General features: G+C 39.0%; 1 protein-coding gene across 9 annotated transcripts in view; it reads right to left on the bottom strand.

The window, feature by feature from the left end:
• DIDO1 (death inducer-obliterator 1) overlaps positions 1–15808 on the bottom strand; it is a 67147-nt gene that overhangs the window by 50551 nt on the left and 788 nt on the right. For 4 of the 9 annotated variants that reach the window (XM_081867429.1, XM_081867428.1, XM_081867430.1 and 1 more), the window contains exons 2-3: positions 2058–2240; positions 853–1051 (exon numbers count right to left, since the gene is read on the bottom strand). The exons of 1 other annotated variant lie outside the window; for it this stretch is intronic. In XM_081867429.1, coding sequence (XP_081723555.1) covers positions 853–1051; positions 2058–2225 — 367 coding nt within the window. In that variant the 5' untranslated portion in view covers positions 2226–2240. Of the gene's footprint in view, positions 1–852; positions 1396–1511; positions 1673–2057; positions 2293–15808 lie in introns of those variants that run through there. 4 more of the 9 variants (XM_081867431.1, XM_081867435.1, XM_081867432.1 and 1 more) reach the window with 4 other exon arrangements.

The following is a 15808-nucleotide window of genomic DNA, read 5'->3' as shown; positions in this document are numbered from 1 at the left end:
TCACCATATATTGGAAAAATCTTCTGGATTGGGGTCCATGCCTTTTGTCCTATGGAATAGCAGGGAAATGAGTAACAGCCTTACACAATCTTTGTACTGGGTGTGTCATAACACTATTTCTATAATTTATTCTGCTTACAGCAAGCCTTCTCAAGTTGGACTTCCAACTTTTCAGAACTGAATTTCTTCAGACAACTGTCCCCTGCCTAATTATCAACAAAGTCCCCAGCTTTGAGCCGCAAAACTCCACAAACATGTTATATGACACAATGTCACACAGCAATGTGGACACAGCTAGGACTTGCTTTCATAATTATTGTATTTTCCCGTGTATAAGATGCCCCCATGTATAAGATGACTCCTATTTTTCCAAACCCAAAATTAAGAAATCAATATTTTAAACAGCAAACAGAACAACTTTGATATTTTATTAAACATTCAAAGCACTGGCAACAGCATGACAACCCCCACTGGCGCCTGGGGCAGCAGCGAGGCGTGCCCCACCAACACTCAAGATCACCCAAAGTTGAGCTTTTTGGGGGAGATTGCCTAAGCCAGGCACCCGGGACGGACGGTTTAATCCCTGTGCATTCACCATCCATGTATAAGACCCCCCTTAATTTTTGACTAATTTTTTTTTTTAGCAAACAACATTGTCTTATACACAGAAAAATAAAGTACAATAGAATTCTGAAGAGACTGCAATACAACAGAACACAGTATATAATTAAGATCTTAATATATGTTTACTTTGGATAGTAAAGAAAGGTTATGAAATAAGAAGGTGGATGCTAATTTCCAGAAAAAGCAAATGAAATAGAATAGGCTCCAATATCCTCTAAATGCTTTTACCTGACATAGCATTAGAGGATGCCAGTATTTTTTCTCCCTCTTTACTTAAACCAAAGGAAGAATCACTGGAGGGCAGAAGCCATTCACTCAGCATAAGCCCTACAGTGCAGGCTGTTCTGGGGAAGTCAGAAGCACAAAGTTCATCTTGATGCCATCCTGTTGACTCCGAAACCAGCAATGCTGCACTTGGTTTGGCTGCCTGTTACAAAAAATGTATTTAGATTGTTGTTCACTTGCGTTACCACTTCTTACCCATTTGAAATAAGAGATCCTGCTCACACTAACTAAATTATTAGAACTTGCACCAACGTATTTTTAAAGGGGATAATTTCATTACATTATATACAGGATGAAACCTATTAAGCATTAACCATTTGTGAATGCTACACTCGACCACAACTTTCAAAATTTTGCCTCTATCAGTGTTTTACAGGAATGGAATTGGGCACAGGTATTTTTATAAATCAAAGAGTACTAAGGTAATTTATAGCTTCAAATTATTGTGAAGTCACAGAATGAATACTTGCAAAAGAAAAATCTTCATCCTACTATAAAATATGGGTATTCCTGTTTAAGGGATGATTTGAAGAACAAGTTACATGTTAAGGTTTTTGAACAGCTCTTCAGTATTAAAACATCCCCTTGTTTCAATTTCTTACTTTTGAGTTTTTCTCTCTAGAGCTTCTGCTGCCAGTTCTCGCTCTCTCCATCACTAACCAACACAGGGATTTGCCCAACCGACAAATCCCAACCACCAGAAATCAAAAGCTTGAAGATTCTACCCCATCTCATTTAAAGGGCCAGCACTTTAAATACTGTGTCAATACCATTTGTTCAGCGCAGAAAATAAAAAGAGAGATTGGGGGGTTGAATTAAATATGGCCAAAACTGTTGTAAGTGCCATCTTCAGACAAAAGGATAATTCTTCCCTAAACTGCATTTTAAGATAGGGCTTATTATTTGGTTACCCCAGGGGAAATTTATGTTAGCATAGACTTTTGAAATGTATCTTTCTCAAATAAACAGGGCATAGGTATTCCTCCTTGAATTGTGTCAACCTTTAAGCAACATTATAATTCAACACCACTTACAGATGTGTGCCAACACATATCCTAGATGGCTTTCTAAATACTATGCAAATAAAGTCTACTATGATAGGACCAGTTATCATGGGAGCCCTGTAACAACAATAAGGTATTTGATACCTTTACTAAACTGCCTTGTGTTTCACTGCTTGAAGCAGTGGCTACATTCCAGGAATCAGAGCTTGACGGCTGAAGAGATTCTGAGTTTAAGGAGCTTCCTTCCACGATGCTGCTTTGTAATAACCTCCCAATCTCCCTGTTAAGAAGCTCCAACTCATCACACATCATGCAATTTTAAAAGATCTGCCAGAAGGAAGAGGGGGGAAAAGTTGGCTAATCATTTCTTGTTCAATTTCTTTATAAAAGTATCTCTTTAATTCTAAAGCAAAACTAAAAGCCTAATCATCAGCTTATACTTTAATAATACTAAAAGTCATATCCCATCAGTTAGATGACAGAATAATTGGCCATTATGCAAAGAACGCATATTATACACTAAACCCCTAATGTGTTTAATTTGGGGGAAAAGTAATTAGACATTACTTTAGCATAAAGAGCAGTTGGCATACAATTTGTTCACTTCCTTCTGCTGGAAATTCTCCACTGCATTGGAGAATACATTGCAATTCTACTCTGCCCTGGAGCAAGGAGATAATATTGTACAGTGGTGCCTCGCTAGACGAAAAGAATCCGTTCCGCGATTCTCTTCGTCTAGCGGTTTTTTCGTCTTGCGAAGCAAGCCCATTGACAGCTTAGCGGATTAGCGCTACAGCTGTCAAGCGGCTTATCAGCGGAACAGCCGATAAGCGGCTTAGCGGCTTAAGAAAAGGGCGAAAAAAGCGAAAAAAACCCGCGGGGGGATGCAAGATTTTTTTCGTCTTGCGAAGCAACCCCATAGGGGAATTCGTTTTGCGAAGCGCCTCCAAAACGGAAAACCCTTTCGTCTAGCGGGTTTTTCGTCTTGCGAGGCGTTCGTCTTGCGGGGCACCACTGTATGTTAAACACAAGCTGGCTGAGCAGGGTCAGCTACCACATGTGGATGACTCCCACAAGACTTAACAGAGGCCCCTTTTCTCAAACTCCCCCAAACCAAGAGCAAGGGCAGCATGCAAAAAATGCTGCAGGGAACAGGCCTATTTATAAACAGCTTTCAAAAGGTAAGGTAAACAGCTTTCAAAAGGTTTACCGATTTTGCAAGCATATTTATACACAATGAGGGGAGGGGGATCTTGGGTTTGAATTGGGTGGACGCAGGCACAAAGGTGTCATTAGAGTGAATATAAGTGCTGTCACATGATTGGTGATTGCATTGGATAGTCAAGTGAATGGGACTGACCAAGTCAGGCTTCTTCAACCTCGGCCCTCCAGATGTTTTGAGCACAGTTCCCAGCATCCCTGACCACTGCTCCTGCTAGCTACGGATCATGGGAGTTGCAGGCCAAAAACATCTGGAGGGCCGAGGCTGAGGAAGCCTGGACCAAGTCATCCATTTTTATGTCTAGAGAATTGATAATGTACAGATGTGTTGTCATAGAAACAACTAGCTAGTGTTGTTTCCAGAAGGAGAGGGTAGGTCTTCATCCCTCACCAGGCTGGAGACCAAGGCACCCTAGCAGTAGAAGAATAAGAAGTCAGGGTCTAGCTTTTGCCTCGTGTCCTCTGGAGCCGGGAAGACACAGAGGCCTGACTTGCTCTTTGTGATTAAACCAAAGCTATGGCTTTCAGGACCCTCCCTAGAAATCCAATGGAAGAGCAAGATCCGTTGGGACTCTGTAAGCCCTTCAAACTTATTGCTCAGTTTGTATATGTGTGTAAATAAAATCACACAACGTGGAGACACTACAGACTCCAGTGACTTTTATTCTAAGGAAATCAAAGCCAGGATAACCACTTAAAGAATAACCCTTGAAGTCTCTCATCACTTGAAAATTGGAATGGGTGTTACAGTATTTATGTACAGCAGAACCCTTAACAAAAGGCAGGCTTCAATTCCAGCACTGCTAGGCTTGCCTACAGATGTTCCCTTTTACGTAAATGCCAAATCAGGAAGATCCTATTCCAGGCTCCTGAAGCTACACTGCAAGCTTAAGGAAAGCTGCATTAATGTTTCAGTCACATCTCCAGTCTGCTTCTACAACCATCTGGTAGAAAGTGTTCACTAACTTGAAAATATTTTCTATTTCTTTCTTCTAACATTATCAAGTAACAGTTAGCAACCTAAGTTTTGTGTATATTTGTGTGCAATCCGTGCACACACTTGCATGTAAAGCCATTTGCCTTTTCTGAATGCAGCTTCTGAAAATCCCTCAAGTTCTGGTGGAGCCACAGTCAAAAGGGAGCTACAGTCTAAAGAGAACCTTAACTCTTGCTCAAACAAATGAGTAATTTCCCTATCTGGCATGTTGGATACTGACCTGCATATACATTGTCTATGGTGTTAGGATTTGCAAGCTTCAAATAACTATTAACGAATTACAACATATGGGGATGTGATTAAGTTTTAAAACTAGCACTGGAGATTGCAATGTCTGCAATATTAGATGCAAAACACAGACAAGTGTTATTAGTCAGTAAGTCCATAATGTGAAGGGGTCACTAAGAGCAAGTTGTGGCAGAAACACCAGAAATAAGAGTAGCAGCCTTGGCCAACCCACATTTCCCTTCTGCCCTTCCCAGCTCAGCCCCTCCACAGCAGCTGACATGCAAGGGAAATTTAAAATGACTGATCTAAATCATTCCAAGGAATACCAATGTGACATTACTGATTGTCGTGGCTTTCCATTTAAAACAGCCATTTTTCCTAAACATAAATACAATTTCCTTCCTTACTATGCTATCAGTATTCTGATAGATTCAAAGGTTCTTATAACACTAATGTGTTGGGTTGCAATATATTTCAGAACCTTTGATCACAATCTTTTGACTACAGAAATATATCTACATTTGTACTGAAATAGTTTATTTATGTGAGAGGAAGGATGGAATATAAATTCAGTAACTGAAATATATGCATAGAGACTAGGGATTGCGAAATATGTGAATACATATGCAACCACTTTAGGATCACTTACTGGAAAACTTAATTGTTCAGAACTTTTCAAAAGCTAGAGTTGATGTTAGTTGGACCAAACGTGTTTTCTTAACATAAATTTGGGAAACAAGACACTGCTGTGAGCTCAGTTAGTGAGGTAATATAGAGTACAAGATCACACAGTATGGCTTAGCAGTCACCCATCTGAGTACAGGATGAAACTCCCTGGATTCTAGCACATATGATGACTCACAATCCATGCCAGTAGGAATTATAATAAATATCAGTTGTAACATCTGCTTACTCTGCCAAAGCTCTTTTTTGGATTAAAAAATAAGCACACACACACACACACACCTGTTTTACAAATGGCAATGAAATAGAATTAAAAATACACTGTAGGGTTTAGAACATTTGTATTATATGTTGATTTTGTTTTAAGCTTATTTAAGAAATGTGTATTTTTAAGAAATAGCTAAAATTCATGGCTGGGATCTCAAAGAGTTACTTGTATATACTTAAAAGACTGAACATGCCTAACAGAATTTTATCTGTTAGAAGAACCCATCTCCTATCACCCAATCTGCCTCTGAAGCATCCCTCAGTTTCAACAGTGCTGCAATTATTTGGAATATGACCTGTTAACATCAGATTGTTGAAAGTAATGTGACAGAAACACTAAACTGTGCATTATGACCATTAAATCAATCTATGTAGTAAGGAAGAAAGGAGAATCCTATCTAACATTATCTAATAGTGCCTACAAACCAGATGCTGCCACCATCAAAACATCTCATGTTACAGTACTGTATAATTATAATCATGCACAGTATTTATAACAAAATAAAATGACTCTTTTACAGTACATAATTAGAAACCTACCAGATAGGATTCTGCTCTAGCCCTGCTTCACAACATAAAACAACTAACACCCTAACATCTTCACAACCTTATTGCTTTTCTGGGTTTGCAACAAAAAAACACTCACAGAAGCAAGCCAAGTATTTTAACATACTACAAGAGCAATCACAGCTATAAAACTATATTAAGCAATAAGATATTAGTTTTCTCTTAGTATGACTTGTGGGAATCACCAACACAGCATTTGTGCATAGATGTCTATTTTGCAACCAAAAACACATGGTATACCAAGTACTGGAATTATTTAAGTGACAAGTGTCTAGTTTTTTTCTAGTTATATTTCTATTGAAACTCATCCAGCACTAGTCAAAAGAGCTTTAGTTTTAAGTATTTTACTTCTCTTTTCCATAGGCACTCAAAAGTGTCATTTCTTCATTGTCGCTATTATTATAACAAAACCAGACTTTGCCATCCCAGTTATCAGCTTATTTGAAATACATCAATCTTTTCATTCTAGCCAAGATCTTGGAACAGCAGTTAAAAGAAAAAAACATGAAAATAAGCAGCCAAGCTATGCAAAGTCTTCATGCTGTATATTATTTTCACCAGCAAAACTGAGCAGTGGATCTCTGAAGATAAAGACTCTTAAGCTGTCAACCTTTTCACAGTTAGCTGAATGTGTCTACAGCCAATCTGATCTTTTGCTTTATATCTCTCTCCCCATTTCACCAACAGTGTAACCCAAAGATCAGCAAACATTTCAAAATTTTCATTGTTAGGAAATAGCTAGAAATGCTTAGGAGAATTTAAGTAATTATAATGCATGGAGATGGAAAGTAAAAAGTAGGCCCTTTGTAAACGAAGTAAAAATGCATTCTAGCAAGACTGGTGGAAGAGAAAGTACAATGGTAGGAATAACTGCAAAGAGGTCACTTCTTAAAATCTTTTCACAGAGTACATAGGAAAAACCACTGATCATCAAGAGCTATGCTATTCAACAACAAAAAAAGCCTAATTTAAGAGGGGGCAGAAATGAGCAATGAAAGCATTTTAATCAAATATTGCATTATGTAAGCTATTCTAACATCCTGTCCTGGACATTGCAATAGGACAGACGTCACCAACGATCCACCACACTTTGAGGAGTTTCTCTAAGGATGTCACAAAAATGCATCAGAAATGCCTGTAATGTTTTTATGTCTCCTGAATAACGAATTCCCTAGTGTATAAAACTCTATTAATACAATAATATTATATACAACTATACACGCACAAGCCATATAAAGATATGTATCGGTGCTCAGCAGGACCTATACACACAGCGGAGAGCTCAACCTAAACAAGGCTCTCTGGAGCTTGCACAGAGCCAAGTCAACATGCCTCTTCCTTCCCACTCCAGCTCAAAGCTAGATGAGGGGAGAAGGAAGCCAATTTGGCCGTGCACAGCTTGGGTTTATCTCTCAGCTTGGCTCTGCACTGGTCAGATGCTGCTCTGAAGAAGGATTGTTAATTTTTGCACACTGAAACGTGCATGAATGGTGAGTAGTCAGTCCACAAATTCCACATATAAGGTTATTTATTTTGTTCCTCCTATCAACAACCTATACAGACTTTAGCGGCGTTTACAATGACATTCTGCTTCCTGTAACATGCTAGTAGAATAATGCTAGTGGAACCCTTGCAAGAAGAACTGTCATGATTACAGTACAATGTACTCAAAAATCTAACGGGGGGAAAGCGGAGCTAAAAGCATAATCCCAAACTTTCCACAAATGGTGTTGGTACAACGGTGGGTTCACACATTAGCCTGTTAATGGATATATTACAGAACCCTGTTTCTGACTGTACTAACTCTTCAGAAGAAGGGAGGTGGTGAGCAAAATAAAGCAACTACAAATTCTGACACTTGCTCTGTCTTTTGTAATGCTCAAAGCTCCCAGCCAAGAGGGTTCCACCACCACAATCTATAGTCCTGGCCTCCAACATCACTCTCGCTCCCTCACACGCTTCCTTAACTCCTTGTTACTCTAGTGGAGTACTCCAGAGAAAACAGATGTTGCCAAAACAATAGAGATGTTTTACAACCGGGTATGATGGAATGCTGCAGACTGCTGCCAAAGGCGGCTAAGAGCCAGAACTGTGCAAAGCTGCGGCAGATGTTTTTTGACCAAAGCTGCAGGCTATGGATAGAGTCAACTGCTGAAAACATCCTTAGTTCACAGTGACATTCAACAATTCCAGAAAGAAAATTTGGCCTAGATTTTAATTTTCCAATAACCCTTATGAAACATGGAACTATCAATATCCAACTCTTACAGTGACATCAGTAAGCCAACTCAATTCTGCTACATCTAACTGTCAGAAAACCACAATAAACTCTTGTCTCCAGCATTTTAGACAGGGACCAACTCTAACATGAACATTCTTTAACTGAAGGCTGGCAGGGATTATATCTAGGATTTATACAATCAAATAAGTGGAAGATAAAAAAAAGGACGGCTCATGTATACAATTTCGCACTATGATGCAGTACCATTCTCACACTAATGCCATCTACATCACAGCAATACAGTATATAAAGACCAGAGACCTGTACACAGAATGTGTACACATTACAAAGGGAAACATAGGTTGAAAAACATAGCATAAAGCAAGTTACTCTCCCTTCCTACAGTTCATTTGTGCATGAATCCTGCAGCTTATGCAATTTATAGAAATTTTGTAGCTGATCCTCCAATATCCTCTGTCAGAAAGCCAGTTCAATTTTTTTCCATACACATCCATACACTTTAGTTCAATGTATGAAGTGTGCACCTAGTATACTGCTTTTATTGGGTTGTTGTTGTTGTTTGCAAAGCTTTCAGTGCATATTTTGTTCAAGGTGTCACCTCCCTGGGACATTGCTGCTGAACTATGCAAGTACTTTTAATCACAACCAGCATGCTAGCAAGCATTTTGAGATGAAATTATACCACCCTATTGATTTAAATGAACTGATTTTTCCCTATATCCTCATGTACCATTTTGACACCAGCCAACATGCTAGTGGAAATGCAAAGGAACATACCTTACATATCATATTGCACTTGCTATTTTATTCTAATCCATTTCATTTGCAGTTTTTTGGTTGGCTGTTTTGCATACATGTAATTCTTCAAAGCCAACACAAATATCCTTTCAATAAGCTAAAGAAATAATCAGCTTAATAGGCAAAATGAGCTTTTCTTCCAAAGTGAAGACATTTTTGTGAATGTTCCAAGATCAGAGAAAACATTGTCCACACTTAGCACAATCTACCTGGAAGGTCCCTTTCACCAAACACTCTGAGGTGAACATACCCATGTATAATTTGCAATTATTTCACTGAAATGGCAGAGTAGGCCTTTGTACAACCAGCTATGCAAATGAGTGCTATCTCCTTTTCGGGGTAGTCTAACATAATGGCACAATGAAAATATCAAATTCTATTTGTCTGACATTAACCTGGAAGTAACCAGCAAGGGTGGCTGAGTTTTTATCAAAATTATTTCTTACAGCGATGAATGGCACTATTTAGCAGGAAGAAACTCCAATGAAAATCCTCATTATTACATATTTTTACATGGCTGTTTATTTGTATATATTTTAAAATTTTATATATGGATGTTTTATGATGGCCTATATTTGTAATGCCTAACACAGGTTTGGCAAAGTAGAGTAGGCCTTTGCCAGTGAATTGTGACACTTCCTTGATTTCCAATAATAAAGAGTTATATTCAGACTTCACTCATTTAAACAGTATAGCATGTCTAAACACTAAATTAAAACATAGTGTTTTAAGATTCTTTAATCTCTGGAATTTATTTGAGGAGGAAGGAATACAGATGAAAAGGCCTTGGGAAAAACAGGGAAATTTTTTTTTTTGGGGGGGGGGGAGTTTGATATAGTTTGAATATTCCAGACCTTTTTTTCTGGGGGGGGAAACACTTGGGGGGGGGGAACGGGGGAAAACCTGTTTTTCTCCAATTTTCCCCGTTTTTTTAAAGGCTTTCCCATCTAACTATAATTTGTGGAAATGCTTAGCCTATTGATGAGAACAGTGTGCATTCTTTACACGTATCTTATTCCTCCTTTTGTTCTTCCATCTCTATTGCTTTTGTGGTGACTGCAGAAATGTGATGTGGATTTTGAGAAATAATTATTTGCTTCATCCCCAAAGTGTTGTTATTAATTACCCACCCTTCACCCTAAGGTTGCAGGATGGGTTCTACCAGCACGAGGCCCAATAAGTTAACAGAAGCCTAAACAAATCTAGACTTTGGGTAGTATTCAACGGAAACCATCCACTGACCAAAAAAATCTGTCAGCAGAACAGGGAGGAAGGAGGTTTTTAGTGATACCTCCCTCATCTTATCCTCTGTCTACCAAGCTGAACCATACTTGATAGTATGGTTGTACTATTAATTCAACCTTCAACTCTCCTGAGATTTTATTACTTTCCTCCAACATAATTCTACCTCCAATTGCTCCAGACCCAACTTAAATCTCTTAGTGAGACTAAGCTGACTACTTGTAGGCAAGGGTCACTGAATCAAATTTACTTAAAGTAAACTCTCTCATGACTGGGGTTCTAGTTTAGTTGTGCTGAGAAAAGCACAAAGCCCATAAAGTCTCTCAGGTTTCAATGATTAAGGTGATGGTGTTTCTTTTTGTAATCACCTGATAAGCCCTTTACATTCTGTTACAAAACTGAGTAATACTTATTTCCTTCCTAAAATGTCACTGAATTTTGACTTCTCAGAAAAAAAGACTACTACCAAGGCACCATTCTGCACCAGACTTATTTGAGATATGACTTACTGTATATGCTTCTATCATGCATGCTGTACAGCCTCACCAAAAGAACAATACACTAGATATCTCATATAAAATACCTCAAATTATTTTCTGCTTCTAAGTTACAAAATATTTTCACTATATTTCAGTTTATCCCAGGTCATTCTCTAGTCAATCGTACCATTATAACAAGGGGAGCTTGCTTGCTCCACTTTCTCAAGCAGGACACAACAGAATGAAGCAGCCTGCTTCACACAGCTCCAATTCCTGAGTAATGTTTTTTTTTCAAAGTGCTGGCCCAAACAGGTTGCAGGAGGGTACTACTTGGCCTCTGCTTCAGGAAGCAAAATTCCTTGAACTAGTACTGTTCTCAAGAGGTAGAAAGCTCAAGGTTTGCTTCCTAACAATAAGGGTGAACACTGGAGACATATGGTATCTTTGTAATACTTCTGTATTTACAAGTAAACACACCGATCATGGAGAACCATACAGACATCCAGAGATAACAATAAGCAAAACAGCATATATTCAAACAAGACATGAATTTTGAGTCCCCAGTGCCATAAATCTGTCGGGTCCAACATGGGCCTTTCCAGAGCGAACCCTTTGGGGTCTGAGTGTGGCCTGCAACAACCCTACCATAAGCTAAGCAAATTACCAAACCATTTTCAGATCAAAAAATCTGAGTTTCTTAGAAGAGCAATGGAGTTAACCCAGCAATTGCGATCTTTCTTGCCATAGCATCTGCTTCTTCCACCACTAGTCCCTTTAATTAGTAGCGCCATGTGCCAAGAAATGTGGAGTATAGTACTGTGAACTGGAGAGAAAAGAACACATAATTTATAATTTTCCTGTATTTACAGCAAAGAGGGATGGTGCAGAATGATATGTGGTGAACTGTGAGAAGGACAACTAAATGATAGCGATGTCTGCTCTACCAAAATTGGGGCAGAGGACAATTATTTGGGCCGAGGAATGTTTTCTGGAGAGCAAGAAATGACTTATGAGAAGTTGACTAATGTATTCAAGTTTGGCACTGCAGGGATAATTCAAGCCAACCATGGGAGAGCTGGCAATTTGGAGACTGGAGGGGACAGAAGACAATAAACGAAAGAGTAGTACACTGGAATTGGATAGTTCGGATTGTTTTTATTTAAATTCCTCAGGTTCTATCATTTAAAAATTTTAGGGTGTGGCTCCATGGCATCTGCTGGCTGGATAATTTGGTCATCCAATGGATGTGAGATTGATGACTCTGTCAGAGATCCTACTTTCAAACCAGCTGCAAAAATCAATTCCATCTCACCTTCTAGCTCTCAGAACTACTTTTTCCTGCTCTCACACACTCCTTCATATCTTTCTTCCTACGGTCTCACAAATCTGCTGAGGATGGTTAAGAAACCCTGCAAAGCAGATTTTGGGGGGCATACAGCCAACTGCAGGGCAAGAAGAGTTAACCAAAAGTCCTGTTGCCCAAGTTGATTTCTTTAATGCAGGCCCTTCATGTGTTATTGGACTTCAACTCCCATTACCCCCATGCAGAATGGCCAATAGTCAGGAATGATGGGACATGTATTTAAGCAATCTGGTAGGCCACATGTTCCCTAGCCCTGATTTAGAAGCGTCGGCTGCCAATGCTTTTTGTGTGGTGGTTCAGTTCTGAGAGCTGAACCAACAACTTACAGATTAGCACACCCAATGCTTAAATTTTACATGACACAACTATTGGCCTAGGCGGAAAAATATTTTAAATACATCACTACAGAACTCTTCTAACCAAACTTCAAGGCAGTCAAAGGAGTATGTTTATTCCTATGTCCCTAGAAAGATATGTAATAAACCCAGGATTAATTCCACCTGAAAACATATACTGGTAAGCTAGTTCAAAAAATATGAACACTTTTATTTAAAGTAACTTATATACTGCCTTTCACCAGAATGATTATGAGGCAGTTTACAAAAATAAGGGCAATACAGTGGTACCTTGGGTTAAGAACTTAATTCATTCCGGAGGTCTGTTCTTAACCTGAAACTGTTCTTAACCTGAAGCACCACTTTAGCTAATGGGGCCTGCTGCAGCACCATTGCACGATTTCTGTTCTCATCCTGAAGCAAAGTTCTTAATCCGAGGTACTATTTCTGGGTTAGCAGAGTCAACCTGAAGCGTCTGTAACCCGAGGTACCACTGTACAATAAAACAATACAGCTAAAATATACAAAAATATATCCATCAGTTGTACTAAGAATTAACCGCCTGAAAATGTCTGAGAAAACAGATGTAGCCTAACAACCTCTACATAGAACGTTTTTCTCTTCACTTCTGCTGAATTGCAACCCTGAGCACAATCTGAGACCAGGACCCAAAGCCATCTTGAGTAATCATATCAATATATAAAGTTAAGTAATACTATTATACATTTATGCAACATCAGAAGTGTACTAATAGTAGTACAGAAGATAAAATGATTGTATTTGCTACCCAGAAATTGGAAGAAGGGAGAGAATTTACTACAGTACAGTACAGGATATATCTAAGGAGAAGCAACAATGAAGCACTAGCAGACAGAATGGTAAACTGTCAAACTATACATGAACAAAAGTTGGTATCTTATGTTATCAATGCCCTACTGCTGGGCACCGAGCAAAACAAACCCCATCAAAGGCATTTACCATTTACTTTACCACAAAAACAATACTAAAAGGAGTGAAACCTGCATTGTTATGAAATTCATAATGACCTATTATGTCACCATGGTAGGGTTATCATATGATGCGAAGGACAGCAAGATGGAAATGTACCTTCTGCTCCAGAAGGAACCATAAAGGACAAAGGAAATTACACACAAGCAAAATTGAACTTCTCAGAATAGGAGTTCTGTCGATAGGAATTAATCACCTGGACTGAATTCCACACATTTCCAAATTCAAGGTGGGTCATCTTATTGGGAAGTTTAAAGAAAGTAAAATTTAGACTTTTACTGTCCTTAAAAACCATCCAGCACCAAAATAGGGAAACAAAAATTAAATTAAAGCTTTTCCATTCCATTACCACAGCAGACTACACACAGTTTAGTATTAAGAAGTATAATAAAGTCAGCTTCAGAAGTTAAAAAGGTAACATATAAAAAGATTCTAAAGTCACTTGAGTAAGCATGCAGTAGTAAGAACCGTATCCTACAACTGAGTTATCTACCTATCTACTGCTGGGAAACTGCCAGTTCTTCCAGTTCTCACACACTTTATTGTAAGCACTAGACTGCAATCCAAAATACATATTATTGGGGAAAGGAAGATACTGAACACAATGAGACTTACTCCTGAGTAAGCACACAATGTTAGAAACTCACATATATAAGCTAATTGTCAAATTGCACCTTAAACCAAGGTTGCAGTCACCACAATGGATTGTTTAGGCGCCACCCCCTGCACCCGATGGGGGTGGTTGTTGTTGTTATTATTCATCTCATTTGTATAACACTTTATACAGTGGTGCCTCGCAAGACGAAAAGAATCCGTTCCGCGATTCTCTTCATCTAGCGGTTTTTTCGTCTTGCGAAGCAAGCCCATTGATGGCTTAGCGGCTTAGCGCTATTAGCGGTCTAGCGGCTTTTAGCGATCAGCTGTTAAGCGGCTTATCAGCGGAACAGCTGATAAGCGGCATAGCGGCTTAGGAAAAGGGGGAAAAAGCGGGGGGGAACCGCAGGAACTCGCAAGATTTTTTCGTCTTGCGCAGCAACCCCATAGAGAAATTTGTTTAGCGAAGCGCCTCCAAAACGGAAAACCCTTTCGTCTAGCGGGTTTTCCGTCTTGCGAGGTGTTCGTCTTGCGGGGCACCACTGTATTTTAAAAAACAAATCTCAAAGTTGTTTACAACCCATTAAAACATCAAATAAAACAATCCAGAATAAAACAAATCAAGTTTCAAGGAAAATATTTCTGATCCTTCTTGAAGTGACATTTTGTTTTCCCCCAGGAATAACCTGGCATCCAGAGATCTCTGCGTGGTCACAATTGGACCCACACTAGTCGCAAAACGCGCCTGGCTAATTTCAAACACTGCCTGCAAACAGTTGCACTTTTATAGCACAATCCTATACATGACTACGAAACAATAGTTCAATGGAACTTATAGGATTGCATGGAACAGAAGATTAGACTCTTCAATCCAGTGCTTTTCTCCTAAAAAAATATTTAGCGATACTCTCATTTTCCTACTCATATTGAAATACTGCCCCTCAATGAGGCCAAATTTAGTTTCACAAAATGTTTAGGGGTATACCCCTGCGTCCCCCCAGAAAAAAGCACTGCTTCAATCCTATTATTAGGTATTATTAACCATACAGTTGTTATTTTTGTGCAGAAGCTTATGAAGGCCTGCCACAACAGACTTAACTGGAATCTAGCTACACACGTGTATTAATAAGTATCTTAATGTAACAAAAATAATGTCCAGTTCTCCCTTTCGAAAGTGTTATGCATACAACTTGCCCTAACCATGCTATTATTGAAACACCTCATTTTTTATATTATTCAGTGTATTTGGAGCAAAAATTAGAATTTTACCCTTTGCCAAATTCTAAGCACACAAAACAGTAAGGCATGAAAACCATTTATAGTGGGCAGGGGAGACTGACTACACTTAAAGGAGGCAGCTTCATTGGTGGGCAGGAACAGCCTTCCAGACAAAAATAAAATCGACCTTACCGAACAGGCAAGAGGTCGTAACCTCCACTTTGAACTATTCACTGTGCAATTCTATGCCTATTCAGTAGTAGACCCCATTGAATTCAATGAGACTAACTCCCAAGTAAGAGTGTACAAGATTCTAGCCCTAGGCTACAATCGTCTATACGCTTACCTATGAATTAAGTTCTGCTGGACTGAACAGGGCTTACGTTTACGATGACACACACACACACACACACATATGGTGATCACATTCCAGGTGTATGTATATATATACCTGCAACGTGATCACCATATGTGTGTGCAAATAAATAATACACACCCACCCCTGGAACGTGATCACCTTAACTAAAACCACAAACCGAAGCTTCACACATGCAAGCGAAGGGAAAGGCGGCTACCGCTGGAGAAATAAAGTGAAAATAAAGATCGCGGCAAAAGCAGCCGGAGGAAAAATCAGAGATTTTTAATCGAAAAC

This window comes from Podarcis erhardii (genome assembly GCF_964252035.2).
Source record: "Podarcis erhardii genome assembly, chromosome: 6".
NCBI lineage: Eukaryota > Metazoa > Chordata > Lepidosauria > Squamata > Lacertidae > Podarcis > Podarcis erhardii.
The sequence above is the reverse complement of the archived record's forward strand: the minus strand, read 5'-3'. Positions and strand labels throughout refer to the sequence as shown.